The sequence below is a fragment of the Lepus europaeus genome, chromosome 10 (genome assembly GCF_033115175.1).
Source record: "Lepus europaeus isolate LE1 chromosome 10, mLepTim1.pri, whole genome shotgun sequence".
Taxonomy (NCBI): Eukaryota; Metazoa; Chordata; class Mammalia; order Lagomorpha; family Leporidae; genus Lepus; species Lepus europaeus.
This window is the reverse complement of record NC_084836.1, coordinates 83,338,909-83,354,980: the sequence shown is the minus strand read 5'-3', so window position 1 is coordinate 83,354,980 and position 16,072 is coordinate 83,338,909. Positions and strand designations below refer to the sequence as shown.

The following is a 16,072-nucleotide window of genomic DNA, read 5'->3' as shown; positions in this document are numbered from 1 at the left end:
AAAGTCTAGCACCCAGCCTCAGAAAGACAGAGAGCTCCTCACTTCTCCAGAAGCTATGGCTGCTGGACCACAGACCGGGTTTTCCACAGATGTAGCCATGCACATTCTCAGCTGTCACCTGTTGTAACCTGTCCTGTCTAACCCATCCATTCTCTCCTGTCCTAACCCATAGGCTCTTTTTTTTAAGATTTATTTATTTATTCGAAAGGCAGAGTTAGAGGCAGAGAGAGAGAGAAAGAGAGGTCTTCCATCCGCTGGTTCACTCCCCAAATGGCCACAATGGCTGGAGCTGCACTGATCCAAAGCCAGGAGCCGGAAGTTTCTTCCTGGTCTCCACACTGGTGCAAGGACTTGGGCCATCTTCTGCAAATGGCAGCTTTACCCACTACACCATAACGCCGGCCCCACCCATAGGCTCTTGAAACCTCAGAGTCTGATCCTATAGAGATCATTGGGCATTAGCCAACCAACATGGTTTATGTAAACTAACTGGGGAATCTCTGCACATCAGTTCTAAAATAGCTAACACTGACACTTAATTCTAAAATACATGGCTCAAAAGACTGCAGCTGGCACTGTGGGACTTTGGCCGTTGAAGAGTCTGTAGACCAAGGAGGCTAGAGACTGGAGAACAAAGACAGCTTCATGTCCATGAACTTGGCCAACTTGATCACTAGCTTGCTAGCTGAATTTACCTTCTCCTGGTTAGCTCTGTGACTACAGACACCTGACGTAATACTAAAGAACCTGGATATGGGAGACAGAGCTGAAGATTCAACTGAAGCAACCATAGCACCCACAGCCAGAAAAAGAGCACAAGGGAGGAGAGAGAAAGAAGAGGAGAGAAATCCCCACCTCAGAATTAACCTGCAATTTAAGGCTCTGAACCAAAAATGCACCCAACAGAATTAAAAATCATGACATGAATTTAAAGCAGAGGAAAATAATTTTGTGCTGTCTTGAAAAAGAGTTTAAGAGAACTTAATTTCAAGTAAGTTACTTAAATTTAGTTTTCTCAAAGTGATAAATGCATCCGTTTAAAAAGATGAAGAAATATGGGAGACACAGGCAAAAACAAAAACACTAATGTGAAAAAAGAATCAATTACCAGGAGCTCCAGTCCAGCCCCAGCCATCAAAGCCATTTGATGTATAAATCAGTGAATGGATGAGATCTCTCTCTCTCTCTCTCTCTCTCTCTCTCTCTCCCCCTCCCTCCCTCTCACTGTGTGGCTCAAATAATTCAAATAATTAAATAAATCTCTTTTGAAAAAATCTAAAGTATAGAAAATATTCTAGCTTCCAGAATAAAATTCCAATAAATGGGATAAAATCTTGCCTGGGTGCAATTTAAAAAAATAATTATCAAATTGATAACATGGTCTCTTTATAAAAAATCTACAGTAAACATTCCTCTTTCTTTAAGTCTGGGACAAGCTGAAAGTGAGGCTCACCATCTCTTACTTGACATTCTGCATTATCAAATCATTGTAAATTTAAGAAAAGATGTGAGAAAATCACAGAGCTTAGAAGAGACATAACTGCAGCCCTAAATGAATAAAATGACACACTAAGCTCTTGATGAGAAGATGGAACAATATAAAGGTGTCAAGTTAATCACTGCGATTCACCTTGATGCTTCAAGAGTGTTTCTCAGTGGAACTGGGCAAAATGATCCCAACCTTGCTATGGGAAAGCAAAGGGCCACGAATAGAAGACAAAGAAGGAGAAGGAAGAGGCAGAGAGGAGGAGGATTATGAAGGTGATGAAGAAAGAAAAAAGAGAAGATCAACAACAGAACAGCAGTGAGGTGGGCAAAGCTTTGCCTACCAGATATCAAAGATATGAAAACATTATTAAACCATAATGATCATGAGAGTGTAGGATTAGCATAGAAGAGGCAAAAAGATCAAAGAAACAGAAGAGAGAGCTCAGACACAGGCTCCGTGTAGTGGTTAAGGTATCTCTTGGGACACCCACATTCCATAACAGATGCATGGCTCCACTTCCAGTTCCAGCTGTCCACAAATGCACACCCTGGAAAGCAGCAAGTGATGGCTCAAGTACATAGGTCCCTGCCATTCCCCTGGGAGACCTGGATTGAATTCCATATGACTACCAGTTCCAGGCCTGCTGGCTCCACTTCTGATCCAGCTCTCTGCTATGACCTGGGAAAGCAGTAGAAGATGGTCTAAGTCCTTTGACCCCTGCACGCATATGGGAGACCTAGAAGAAGCTCCTGGCTCCTGGCTTTGGATCAACTCAGCTCCAGCCATTGCGGCCATTTGGGGAGTGAACTGGCAGATGGAAGACCTTTCTCTCTCTCTCTCTCTCTCTCTCTCTCTCTCTCTGCCTCTCTAACTCTGCCTTTCAAATAAATAAATCTTGAAAAAGAAGGAAAAAAAAAAAGAAAAAGGTTACCCGACTAGTAATGAGAAAATGAGGTACCATTTCACACCATCTGGGTTAGCAAAATGGTAGAGGTGGACAAGAGTAGGCTAGGATGCCCAGCAGCAGGAACCCTCCCACCTGCAGGAGATGGTACACAGCCATACAGTCTACATTCACTCCTATGTAATGACTCCAGAAAGCCTCCTACATGCGTACAAGTGACTGATACACAAGAATATCACTTTTCAAGTGATTTACAGGGTCCGGCGCTATGACGTAGCAGGTAAAACCACCACCTGCAGTGCCTGCATCCCATATGGGCGCGGATTTGAGTCCCAGCTGCTCCACTTCTGCTGTGGCCTGGGAAAGCAGTAGAAGATGGCCCAAGTCCTTGTGAACGACCCCAATTTCGTGGTCATCAGGATGGCGACCCCAGAGACCCAGACCTCAGGCCAGACGATACAAAGAACACGAGGCGGTTTATTGAACGTTTGCGCAAAAGGGCTCCTCAGAGAGAGCGAGAGAGCCCCGAGCAGGGTTACAGCAGTTTTTAAAGACAATAGCCAGCTGATTAACATATGTATGCAGGGCGTTTGGTGATTAGCTATTTTGAAGGGCAAACTCTTGTTGCGATTTTAGCGATTTTAGCGAGGGAAGGGGTAAGTTTATACAATGGTCACAGAACCTTATTGCAACTCTTTTCTGGACTTCGGCAAGTGTTATCGCGTGAAACAGTTACACAGAGCAGTTTCACAAGGCAGTTTCCCAAGGTTATTCTGCAGACAGGTGGAGACACAGTTATTTTAAGGGATGTCTACTGTCAGCAGCTAAACTTTTTAACCCTTTACTATAATATTATTTTAATATTTACTTTTAGCAGGGGTCTTACACTTGGGCCCCTGCACCCATGTGGGAGACCCAAAGAAGCTCCTGGCTCCTGGCTTTGGATCAGCACAGCTCTGGCCATTGCAACCAACTGGGGAGTGAACCAGATGGAAGACCTCTCTCTCTCTCTCTCTCTCTCTCTCTCTCTCTCTGCCTCTCCTTCTCTCTTTGCGTAACTCTGACTTTCAAATAAATAAATAAATATTTTTTTAAAAAATCTGAAGTATGGGGGCAGGTGCTGTAGCACAACAGGTAAAGCCTTCACCTGCGGCACCAGCATCCTATATGGGCACTGGTTCAAGTCCCAGCTGCTCTACTTCTGATCCAGCTTTCTGCTAATGCGTCTGAGAAAGCAGTAGAAGATGGCCCAAGTGCTAGGGCCCCTTTTCCCATGTGGAAGACCCAGAAGAAGAGCTCCAGTCTCCTGGCTTCGGCCTGGCCCAGCCCCAGCCGTTGCGACCATCAGGGGAATGGATCAGGGGATGGATGATCTCTCTCTGTCTCTTCCACTCACTGTGCAGCTCTGACTTTCAAATACCTAAGTAAATCCTTCTTTAAAAGTTCTAGGGGCTAGCACTGTGGCATAGTAGGCTAAGCCTACACCTGTGGTGCTGGAATCCCATATGGGCACCAGTTCAAGTCCCAGCTGCTCCACTTCCGATCCAGCTCCCTGCTGATGGCCTAGGAAAGCAGTGGAAGATGACCCAAGTGCTTGAGTCCCTGCACACACATGGGAGACCCAGAAGAATCTCCTGCCTCCTGGCTTTGGATTGGCCCAGCTCCAGCCATTGCAGCCATTTGGGGAGTGACTCAATGGATGGAAGACCTTTCTCTTTTTCCCTTTCTCTGTAACTCTCAAATAAATAAATAAAATCTTTTAAAAAAAAAACCTAAAGTATGGAAAATATTAACCTTTAATAGATCTGGATAGTGCTCAAATGAAATGCGTGTGTTATTCACCAATATTGTATTATTTAATATTTCATAACTTAATATTGTTTAAACAATAAACATAAGCCAAAATGGAAACATTAAAGTGCAAGAATTAACAGAGCCACTGAACGCACCAGCTTCAAAGTGTGTGTTAAATCCACAGATGCCAAAAGTTCGTCAAACACACTGCAACACCTCGGAAGAAGGAAGCAGATGATACTTGTACAATTACACAAAGCAGACTTTTTTTCTGTTCATCAAAGACTGCATTCTTCTGATCCTTGTCACCCAAACATCTCTTTACATGACATCCATAAAATAAGTTTACTTCACCTTCTTATTTGAATTTCTCCTCCAAAACAGGAAACAAGTAGCATCTAGTACTATCGAAGAACAAGTTAATATGAATAAAATTAAAACGCACTAGTTCAACTTCTAGCAGCTCCAACAGCTAAATCCCCAAAGTCATAATGACTTAATGTTGTAACACAGTAGAAGTTTATTTAGCATTAGCTACTGGTCCATCCGTGTGGTCCCAGCAGAACATCTTTCCTGTAAACTTTAATTCAGAGTTGCACACACTTTCCACATGTGTACTTGTTTGCATCAAACCATGAGAGAAAGAGCAGGAACAGTCACCTGGAAGGCAAGCCTAGAAGCATACATGCCATCTAATTAGCTAGAGTCAGCCAGTCCTCAATACATAGACATAATGTTGCATATGGTAAATGTATACAATTTATATCAATTTTAAAAGAATAAAGTCCATAAAAGTAAATATTTTGAAATACCAAAAAAGAGGAGCTGGTGTTGTGGTGTAGCAGGTTACACTGCTGTTCGGAATGTTGGCATCCCATTGACACCAGCTGAGTCTCAGCTGCTACTCTTCCAATCCAACTCCCTACTAATGCACCTGGAAAAGCAGTGGAACATGGCCCAAATACTTGGAGCCCTGCACCCACGTGGGAGACCTGGATGAAGTTCCTGGCTCGTTAGGGTTTAACTTGAAGGGGAAGTCTGTTTTGGATGTGGTTTTCATGGTACCATTTGTTCTGAATGCTAAATTTGTTTGGCGTAGTGGTTAACGTGCCCCTTGGGATGCCCACATCCCATGTAATATGCTTGGGTTCGAGTCCTGGCTCCTCTGTTTCAGATTCTAGTTTCCTGGAATGTGCATCCTGGAAGGCAGCAGATGATGGCTCAAGTACTTGGGGCCCTTGACACCCACATCAGAGACCCAGGTTGACATATTGGCCCTTGGCTTCAGCCTGGCCATCCCTGGCTATTGTAGGCATTTGGGGAGTGAACCAGTGGATTGGAGATTCTCTCTCTCTCTCTCTCTCTCTCTCTCTCTCTCTCCTTCAAATAAATAAAATAAATCTTTTTACAAAAATGTGAGAGTCTAGCTTGCTAGCAATATTGAAAATGGAAGATAAGCCAGTGAGACACCACTTCTCACCAGTTTGAATGAGCAAAAACAGCAGTGTGACAACACTAAATGTTGCCTGAGCAAGTCTAGGAGACCGTTACTTCTGTGGATCTGAAGCAGGCTGGGCTCACTGGTGTGCCCGTGGTCAGCCGGCAGGCTGGCTGTTTTAGGATGTCCTTCTCCCATGTCTGTGGATGGCTGTCAGCCGGGGTGAGAAGCATGAGGGGTTTTATATGTGTCTCATCCCCCAGTAGGCTAGCCCAGGCTTGTTTCTCTGCACCTAGACAGGGCCCCCCAAAAAAAGCAGAAACATCACAAAGGCTCTTGAAGCCTGGGCTTATCCCATCCAATGCAATTTTGTAACCTAAACAAGTCACAAGAGCAGTCTAGACTCAGGGCAGGGCAAATACACTTCTTCGTGGAAGGAGCAAGAAAGCCTCGTTGCATGGACCCAGAGACAGGTGGAAACAGCACAAACTGTGACTCCAGCCACTCACCTCCCAATTCCCTGCATTAGAAGGAGGCTGATCATGAAGCATGGGCTTCCTTTGCCTCCTACACCCCTTTCCCCTTCTCATTCTCGAGGCCAGAGGGAGCTACAGAAAGTTATTAGGGGAGCCGGTGCTGTGGTGCAGCCAGTTAATGCCCTGGCATGAAGCGCTGGCATCCCATATGGGTGCCAGTTCGAGACCCGGCTGCTCCTCTTCCGATCCAGCTCTCTGCTATGGCCTGGGAAGCAGTGGAAGATGGCCCAAGCCCTTGGGCCCCTGTATTTCATGACATTCAGGGAAGCAAGTACCTTGGCCTGAGACACCGGGGAAGGTAGGAGACAAGGGGAAGGCACTCGAGGCAGTGGGACCAAAGCACACCACTTTGTGAAGAGACGCGGAGGCTGTGTTCCATGCTTGTCCTTAGTGGCACCAGTGCAGCAGTGAAATGTGTCTGTGTGACCTTCTGGAGAGTCCGTGACATTCACCTCCCCACTGAAAGACCAAAATCAAGGATTCAGGAACATCATTCAGTGTCTTTCAATTGTTCAAGCCAGATCACATGCACATATACTGGAGTCTTCAGTGAGCAGTTTTTAGGGCTAGGACGGCCCCACGAGAATGTACCGGGTGGTCCAGTCATTGGACATTGGTCTAAGACCTGGCTCAACTATTTTCTCATTGTGAGGATTGGCTCCTCTGAGTCTCAGCTTTGACGGGCTGTTTCCTCCCAGCTCCCCTCTTAACTGACAACACACCCCACAGGGTTCTACACATGGCCTGGTTCCCGTCCAGCCACCCGTGTTCTCACAGGTGTGGCTGAAGGCATCATCTCTACGCACCTCAGGTCTCAGGAAGATTTTTCCCAGTGTTGATTGTTAAAGACTCACGAAATCAGTGCTCCGTTGAATCAGACACGTGGTTGATTTGACTCCGTGCATACAGAAACCAAATTTAATCAGTACCCATGAAACATCCATTTTTAACTATACATGTGCTGTGGAAGCTAAAAGAAGATGTTTTCAAAAAACTAAAGGTGTTTTCATGGAAATAGAGAGTAGAACAGTGCTCCCTAGAGGCTTTGAAGAGTAAGGGGCAAGGGATGTAGGGAGGCTGGACAACAAGGATCAAAACGCAGTCACCCAGGAGTAAATCCTAGTGCTATACAGCACAACAGGGGGGCTGCAGTTCACAGAAACTCAGCACAGTCTACAAACAACGGCAAGGGAGAAGCTTTCATTTCATTATCCTGAGGTGATCAATATGCATTGTACAACTTGCATCAGATTATCTCACTGCACCCCATGAATATACCCAATTACTAGGCATCAATATGAAAAAGAAAATATAAGATATATGTATATAAGTAATTACATGCGTATTCTATATTTTTTAAAAGACTTATTTTATTTATTTGAAAGAGTTGCAGAGAGACGTAGAGACAGAGAAGTCCTCTATCCGCTGGTTCATTCCCCAGATGGCCACAACGGCCAGAGCTGCGCCGATCTGAAGCCAGGAGCCAGAAGATTCTTCAGGGTCTCCCACATGGGTGCAGGGGCCCAAGGACTTGAGCCATCTTTTACTGCTATCCCAGGCCATACCAGAGAGCTGGACCAGAAGAGGAGCAGCCGGGACTAGGACCAGCACTCATATGGGATGCCAGAGCTACACGCCAGGGCATTACCTGCTACACCACAGCGCTGGCCCCTATGATATATTTTACATAAATATATACTCAAATATACAACATTTGGATGTATTTGTAAGTATGCAGTATATATAAATTTATAACCATAAATGTACAGATAGACAAAAATACAAATGTATACTTATATTCATTTAAAGTACGTGTGAATCAATACAAAGTGTACATATATGAGGTACTTCAAAAAGTTCATAGAAAAAAATGGAATTCAAGGATGTTTATGTTGGTGCAAAAATATTTTGAAATCCATGCAGTTTTTTGTGTGGTGTGCATTTTCCAAAATATTGTTTCTTTCTAAAAATAAAGCTTACTTTTTAGAGCAGTGTTTAGATTTAAAGTAATATTGTGGACCAGCGCCGCAGCTCACTAGGCTAATCCTCACTAGGCTAATCCTCCACCTGCGGTGCCAGCATCCCGGGTTCTAGTCCCAGTTGGAGCACCAGATTCTGTCCCGGTTGCTCCTCTTCCAGCCCAGCTCTCTGCTGTGGCCCGGGAAAGCAGTGGAGGATGGCCCAAGTGCTTGGGCCCTGCACCCGCATGGGAGACAAGGAGGAGGCACCTGGCTCCTGGCTTTGGACCAGCGCAGCACAACAGCTGTAGCAGCCATTTTAGGGGGTGAATCCACGGAAGGAAGACCTTTCTCTCTCTCTCTCTCATTGTCTAACTCTGCCTGTCAAAAATAAATAAATAAATAATTTTTAAAAATAATGTAATATTGTAAGGATAAAATAGTGAGTTTTTATGGGCCCTATATCCCATTACTAACACCTAACATAAGCAAGATTCAATTAGTGAACCAGTATTGTTACAATTAATGTTATTATCATTGGAAAAATATTGACACATTATTACTAACTATAACACTTCCATATTTTATTAAGATTTCCCTTGTTTTTAACTTGATGGCTTTTTCCCTTTTTCTGAAATTATCTCATTAATGGAAATTTTGGATTAACATGTGATACTTGTCTGTTTTTATGGGGCACAAAGCATACACCCGGCCTTTGTATTTCCTTATTTTTCTTTGTATTTGAAGCCTGCCAGCTCCACTTGCCCAGTCCTTTATACAGAGTATCATACACTGTTGTGGAACTGTAGCTGCCCTGCTACGCTACGGAACACTGGAATTTGTCACTGCTCTCTAACTGTGCTTTGGTGCCCGTTATCCAGCCTTGCTGTCGTCCCACTCCTCACCCTTGCCAACCCCTCGTACTCACTCCTCTTAGTTAAGAGTGATTATCTTTTTTTAACATTCGCATGTGAGAGAGAACATGTGGTGTTTGTCTTTCTGAGTATGGCTTATTTCACTTAATATAATGATCTCCAATTCCATCCATTTTGCTGCAAATGTCAGGATTTCATTCTTTCTTATGGTTGAAAAATACTCCATTGTGTATATTTATCGCATTTTTTTACCCTTTTATCCATTGATAGACATCAAAGTTGATTCCATATCTTGGCTATTGTGAATAGTGTTGCAATGAACATGGGAGTGCAGTATCCTTTTCACATGCTGTTTCCTTTCCTTCAGATATATTCTCAGAAGTAGGGTAGCTGAGTCCTATGTTAGATTTATTTGTAGTTTTTTCTAGGCACCACCATACTGTTCACCATAATGGCTGTACAAACTTGCATTCCCAACAACAGTGTTTAAGAGGTCCCTTTTCTCCGTGTCTTTGCCAACATTTGTCATTTTGAGCATTTTTCATAAATTTTTGGCCATTTGTATTTCTTCTTATGAAAAATACCTATTCATGTCCTTTGCCCATTTTGTAACTGAATTGTTCAGGTTTTTGCTCAGTTATTTAAGTCCTTTACATATTCTGGATATTAATTCTCTGTGAGATGCATAAATTGCAAATACTTTTTCTCATTTTGTTGGCTATCTCTTTACTCTGTTGATCGTTTCTTTTGATGTGCAGAAGCTTCCTTTTTTGGTGCAGTTCTGCTTGTCTGTTTTTGTTTTTGTTGCCTATGTTTTGTGATCTTATCCAAATGATCACTGCCTCTATCAGTGTCCTAAAGTGTTTCCCCTGTGTTTTTATGGTGTCAGGTCTTACACTTAGATTCCTGATCCACTTGGGGTTGACTTTTGTATATGGAGGGAGGTAGGGGTCAAGTTTCAGTATTTTGCGTGTGGAATTCCACTTTTCCCAGCACTATTTATTGAAAAGATTGTCCTTTCTTTGCTGTGTTTTCAACTTCTTTGTCAAAGATGAGTTAGTTGTAGCTGTGTCAATTCACCTCTGGGGTTTCTGTTTTTTCCCTTTGGTATATGTGTCTGTTTTCATGCCAGTACCATGCTGTTTGGATCAAAATAGCTCTGTAGTTTGCCCAGAAATCTGGCATTGTGATGCCTTCAGCTTCGTCCTTTATTTATATTCAAGATTGTTTTGGCTATGTGGGGGCTATTGTGCTTCCATTTGAATTTTTAAAATGGTCCAGTTCTATAAAGAATGCCATTGGTATCTCAATGGGAACTACATTGAATCTGCAAGTTGCTTGGGGTAGTGTGGACATTTTAATAATATTAGTTTTTCCGATCTATCCATTTTTGTCATCAATTTCTTTCATCTCTGTTTTGTAATGTTCATTTTAACCATGGTTTAAACAGTTAAATTTATTGTAAGGTATTTTTGGAGCTACTGTGAGTGGGTTGCTTTTATAATTTCTTTCTCATTGAATTCATTATTAGAGTAGAAAAATGCTACTGATTTTTGTGCTAATTTTGTATCCTGTGACTTTACTGAATTTTTTTATTAGTTCTAATAGTCTCTTGATGCAGTCTAGATTTTTTTGTATAAAGACTCAAGTCATCTGCAAACAAGAATAATTTGATTTCCTCCTGTCATATCTGAATACCTTTTATTTCTTGTTCCTAATGACTCTGGTTAAAATTTCCAATACTACATTGAATAAGAGCAGTGAGAGTGAAATTCTTGTCTGGTTCTAAATCTTAGAGCGAGAGCCTTAATTTTTTTTAGGTCAATTGTTTTTTTGTTTGTTTGTTTGTTTGTTTTGACAGGCAGAGTGGATAGTGAGAGAGAGAGAAAGGTCTTCCTTTTTGCCGTTGGTTCACCCTCCAATGGCCGCTGCGGCCGGCGCATCTCGCTGATCCGAAGCCAGGAGCCAGGTGCCTCTCCTGGTCTCCCATGCGGGTGCAGGGCCCAAGCATTGGGCCATCCTCCACTGCCTTCCCAGGCCATAGCAGAGAGCTGGCCTGGAAGAGGGGCAACCGGGACAGAATCCGGCACCCCAACCGGGACTAGAACCCGGTGTGCCGGCGCCGCAAGGTGGAGGATTAGCCTGTTAAGTCACGGCACTGGCCAGGTCAATTGTTTTTTAAAATTTATTTTATTTGTTTGAGAAGCAGAGTTAGAGAGTGGAGAGACACAGAGAGAGAGAGATTTTCCATCCACTCATTCACTCCCCAAATCTCTGAAATGGCCAGGGCTGGCCAGACCAAAGCCAGGAGCCAGGAGCTTCTTCCAGGTCTTTCATGTGGGTGCAGGGGCCCAAGACTTGGGCCGTCCTCCATTGCTTTCCCAGGTGTATTAGTAGGGAGCTGGATTAGAAGTGGAGCAGCCGGGGCCGGCGCCGCAGCTTACTAGGCTAATCCTCCGCCTGTGGCGCTGGCACCCCAGGTTCTAGACCCAGTTGGGGTGCCAGATTCTGTCCCTGTTGCTCCTCTTCAAGTCCAGCTCTCTGCTGTTGCCCGGGAAGGCAGTGGAGGATGGCCCAAGTGCTGGGCCCTGCACCTGCATGGGAGACCAGGAGGAAGCACCTGGCTCCTGGCTTCGGATCGGCACAGTGTACCGGCCATGGTGGCCATTTGGGGGGTGAACCAACAGAAGGAAGACCTTTCTCTCTCTCTCTGTCTCTCTCTCTCACTGTCTAACTCTGCCTGTCAAAAAAAAAAAAAAAAGTGGAGCAGCCAGGACTCGAACCAGCACCCATATGGGATGCTGGCTCCACAGGCAGCAGCTTTACTGGCTATGCCACAACACGACCTCAAAAGGAAACTTAACACTCTTCCTCATTCTACATGATATTGGCTGTGGGTTTGTCATATTCACCCTTTGTTATGTTGAGTCATTTCCATGATCTTAGAAGATTCCCTATGTGCATAGATCTTAAAATTCTTTTTCCAAAATAAACTTAGCTTTGAATTCTATATTCCGTGAGCATTTTGAAAGCTGCTTGTATTTCCTTTCTTTTTCTTCTCGTGGTTTTTTTTTTTTTTTTTAGGTTTTATTTATTCAAAGTAGTTACAGAGAGAGAGGTCTTCCATCTGCTGGTTCACTCCCGAAGTGGCTGCAACAGCCAGGGCTGAACCAGGTCAAATCCAGGAGCCAGGAGCTTCATCTGGTCTCCCACATTGGTGGCAGGGGCCCAAGCACTTGAACCAACTCTGCTGCTTTTCCCAGGCCTTTAGTAGAGAGCTGGATCAGAAGGAAGCAGCCAGGACATGAACCAGCACCCATTTGGGATGCCAGTGTCAAAGTTGGCAGCTTTACCCTCTATGCCACAACCTCTCCCTCTGTCTTATATTTCACTATATAATGTATTTATTCATGAATTTCCACACTGTTTTTTTTTTCAGTTTTATTTAGCATTTTCTTCTGCATTTTGTAAAAAACTAATTTTTTTATTTGAAAGGCAGAGAGAGAAACAGAGATAAAGAGACAGACAGACAGACCTCCAATCCACTGGTTCACTCCTCAAATGCCCACAGCAGCCAGGGATGGCCAGGCTGAAGCCAGGAGCCAGTAACTCAACTAGGGTCTCCCGTGTGGGTGTCAAGGGCCCCAAGTACTTGAGCCATCATCTGCTGCCTTCCAGGATGCACATTCCAGGAAACTAGAATCTGAAACAGAGGAGCCAGGACTCGAACCCAAGCATATTACATGGGATGTGGGCATCCCAAGGGGCACGTTAACCACTACGCCAAACAAATTTAGCATTCAGAACAAAAGGTACCATGAAAACCACATCCTAAACAGACTCTCCGATTAAAACCTGAAAGACAAGTCTATAAAACCCCAAGTTTTCACACAAGGCTGACCTGTGCTGTGACTATGGAGGTTACCCATTCACAATACAACAGGACTTCAAAATGTTCAAGGATAATGGTGCAAAAATTTATTTTTTCAGGTTCAAAAATTTATTTGGGTGCAAAAATTTTTAAATCCATGTGTGATTTTTTTCATAATATGCAGTTTCCAAGAAACTTTTTTTAACAATTTATTTATTTATTTATTTATTTGAAAGGCAGAGTTACAGAGAGGTAGAGGCAGAGGAGAGAGAGAGGTCTTTCCTCTGCTGGTTCACTCCCCAGATGACCGCAGGGACCAGAGCTGTGCCGACCCAAAGCCAGGAGCCAGGAGCTTCCTCTGGGTCTCCCATGAGGTTGCAGGGACCCAAGAACTTGGGCCGTCTTCCACTGATTTCCCAGGCTATAGCTGAGGCCATAGAGAGCTGGATCGGAAGTGGAGCAGCTGGGACTCTAACCAGCACCCATATGGGATACCAGCACTGCAGGTGGCAGCTTTACCCACTATGCCACAGCGCCGGCCCCTCCAAGAAACTTTTGACATACTATCTCATACAGAGTTCATTCTTGTTCCATAAATAATCTTGACTGCATCAGTTATGGATGTAGCACTTACTTTTGCTCATATAGAGAAGGGGGGGAGGTTTCCCTCGAATGTGATTCCTTAAGCACTAGTGCCATAGCTTTGCTTGCCTCCAACAGGACGCTGGTCAACACTGCAGAAGTGGAAACACCCTAAGGATGCGCATCCAGTGAGGCCATCACCCTCACTTCCCTGCTGGGCATGGGGAAGTCCTTGCCGCCCGTGCGTTCTGCAGGCGGTGAGCGCTCCACTCCAGCAGACTTGGTGATGCGACATGTCACCCCAGTGGACCAGGGCTGGGGCTGGCCGTTTCAGTCTGCCACACCTTCAGTGCCATCTGGGGCTTGAACAGCATTCTGACTGATTCAGAGTCTACCGCCACTTCACAAACCTCCCCAAAATGCAGCAGCTTAACAAAAAGAAAAATGGGGATTTGCTCCCAATCCTGGCAGGGTGAAGTGGGGACAGCTTGTCTCTCTCCACTGCTGCTGAGTGACTTGGCTGGGTCTGGATGATGAAGGTGGCGTCCCTCACACACTGGGTGCTTTGTCGCCTCATCCAAGGGCAGTAACACCAGGGAGGCTACTGTACCTCTCACTTCACTTGGCCTTGTGCATTCCCAGGCTAGCCCAACATTCCCAGGCTAGCCCATGTTCCTGTACGGGACACCAGGTTGGACATAGATGCTGTCAGGTCACACAATAACTGTAAGAACCAACACCTCCTTCCACTCCATTCTCAGAGTCAAAGCCGGTCACCACAGCAGCCCAGTTCAGAGGCAGGGGAATTCACACAGGAGCAGATGAACCATTCGCAGACCTTTGGCATAAGGGAGGAGAGAGCAAGCACAGGGAGAAAATTCAGGGAATTACAGTGTCAATTCACAGAGCATTCTAGAACATGAGCTCTGAGAAGGCCTTGCCGAGAACCATAAAGCCAGGCAAGTCATGGAAAGATGGTCTGATGGCTGAGATGCTTAACCAGTCAGCCTTGAAGTTGTGTGCAGAACGCTGCGAACCTCTGGGTGAAGATGGGAATCTGTAGTGTTCAGTGCATCCCCAAAGGAGGCTGTGACCGGGTAAAGTATAGTAATGACCATGACCCATCACCAACAGAGTTACCCCTGGGTGCTGAACCGACCCTGAAAACAAGCACCAGCCCTCAGCTCCAGTGCTGCGGAAAAACCAGAGCTGTTCCAAGAAGCACACACCTGCTTTACCTTGTGTTTCATTTTTAAAGGCAACCTGTGTATTTTCTGTGGCAAGATGCTTTGAATTTTAAAGTAAGAATTGTAAGGTTGAGGATATTCTGAGATCCTCGTTATTACAGAAAACCCAAGGTCAAGAAAACAACTCAGGGAGTGGCAACAGTTTAGGTAGCCATTTGCAACACCGGCATCCCATTCTGGAGTGCTGGTTTGAGCTCTGGCTGCTCCACTTCCAATCCAGCGCCCTGCTAATACTCCCAGGAATGCAGCAAAAGACCGCCGAAGTAGCCGAGCTCCTGCCACCCATGTGGGAGACTGGGATGAAGTCCCTGGTTCCTGGCTTCAGCCTGGCCCAGACCTGTCTGGGGTGGCCATTGAGGGAGTGACCAGCAGGTGGAAGATCTCGCTTGCTCCCTCTCTCCCTGTTACTCTGCCTTTAAACAAATAAACAAACAAATCTTAAAAAGTCAACTGAAGGAAACAGAAGGACAGAGGGGAAACCGGGTGGGCCCCATGCGGACTCAGCAGCAGCTGGACCATTGCAAAGTGCCAGTGATGGAGCATAAGGAGCCACTTCCAGATTGCTCAGGTGCTGCATCTAATCCGTCTTCACCGTGTTTCCACAGCCACGGGACCCGATGTGCAGGAGAGGTCTCCGCCGCCGCCAACAACAATATCTGCGGGGTGGGAGTGGCGTACAACTCCAAAGTTGCAGGTAAGCTGGCCCTGGCAGACGGCAGGTGTCACTCTGGGCAGCCGGCCCCAGGAGGGATCACACCTGCCCTCCAGCTGGCTCAAAATATCTGCCCCAAAAATACCCCTCTTGAGGCAGAAGCACTAGGATCCATTGATTTAGCAGGAGTGAAAATTTTTTTGTGTGTTAACCCATGTGAAATATCAGTATAGTGTTGGATTTTTTATGTAAGCATATAATAAATAAAGACAGCCCATGGATCATAAGCACCCAGTTCAAACTGGCCACACCCACATCACCATCAACACACAAGACGGCCAGCTCCCTCCCAGTTACTGCCCAAGTACACCAGGATATCCACCATCTTGTTTCCTAATAGCAAAAAATGGTGAATGCCAGTTTGTGAACTTTTAAAAATGGAACTGCGCAGTCACTCCTCTTTGGTGCCCATGTTAGTAACATTTTAACGAGCCCTGAATCCCAACTTCAGAATATAAGGACATACAAATTCTTTGTAAACATACTCCGAGCCCTTCCAACTTTTGTGCACGATGAACCTCATCTTTAAGGACATGTGTTCTACCGATGAACTCTTTTTAACTTATTTTCATTTTATTTGAAAAGCAGAGAGCCAGAGACCAGAGATCTTACATCCACTGGTTCACTCCCCAGAGCAACAGTGTGGACTGAGCCAGCCCAGAGCCG

At 45.0% G+C, this 16,072-nt stretch overlaps 1 protein-coding gene across 2 annotated transcripts in view; it reads left to right on the top strand.

The window, feature by feature from the left end:
* The window catches only part of PCSK2 (proprotein convertase subtilisin/kexin type 2), a 307,137-nt gene that overhangs the window by 252,089 nt on the left and 38,976 nt on the right, over positions 1–16,072 (top strand). For both annotated transcript variants that reach the window (XM_062202269.1, XM_062202268.1), the window contains one exon: positions 15,300–15,388. In XM_062202269.1, coding sequence (XP_062058253.1) covers positions 15,300–15,388 — 89 coding nt within the window. The remainder of the gene's footprint in view (positions 1–15,299; positions 15,389–16,072) is intronic.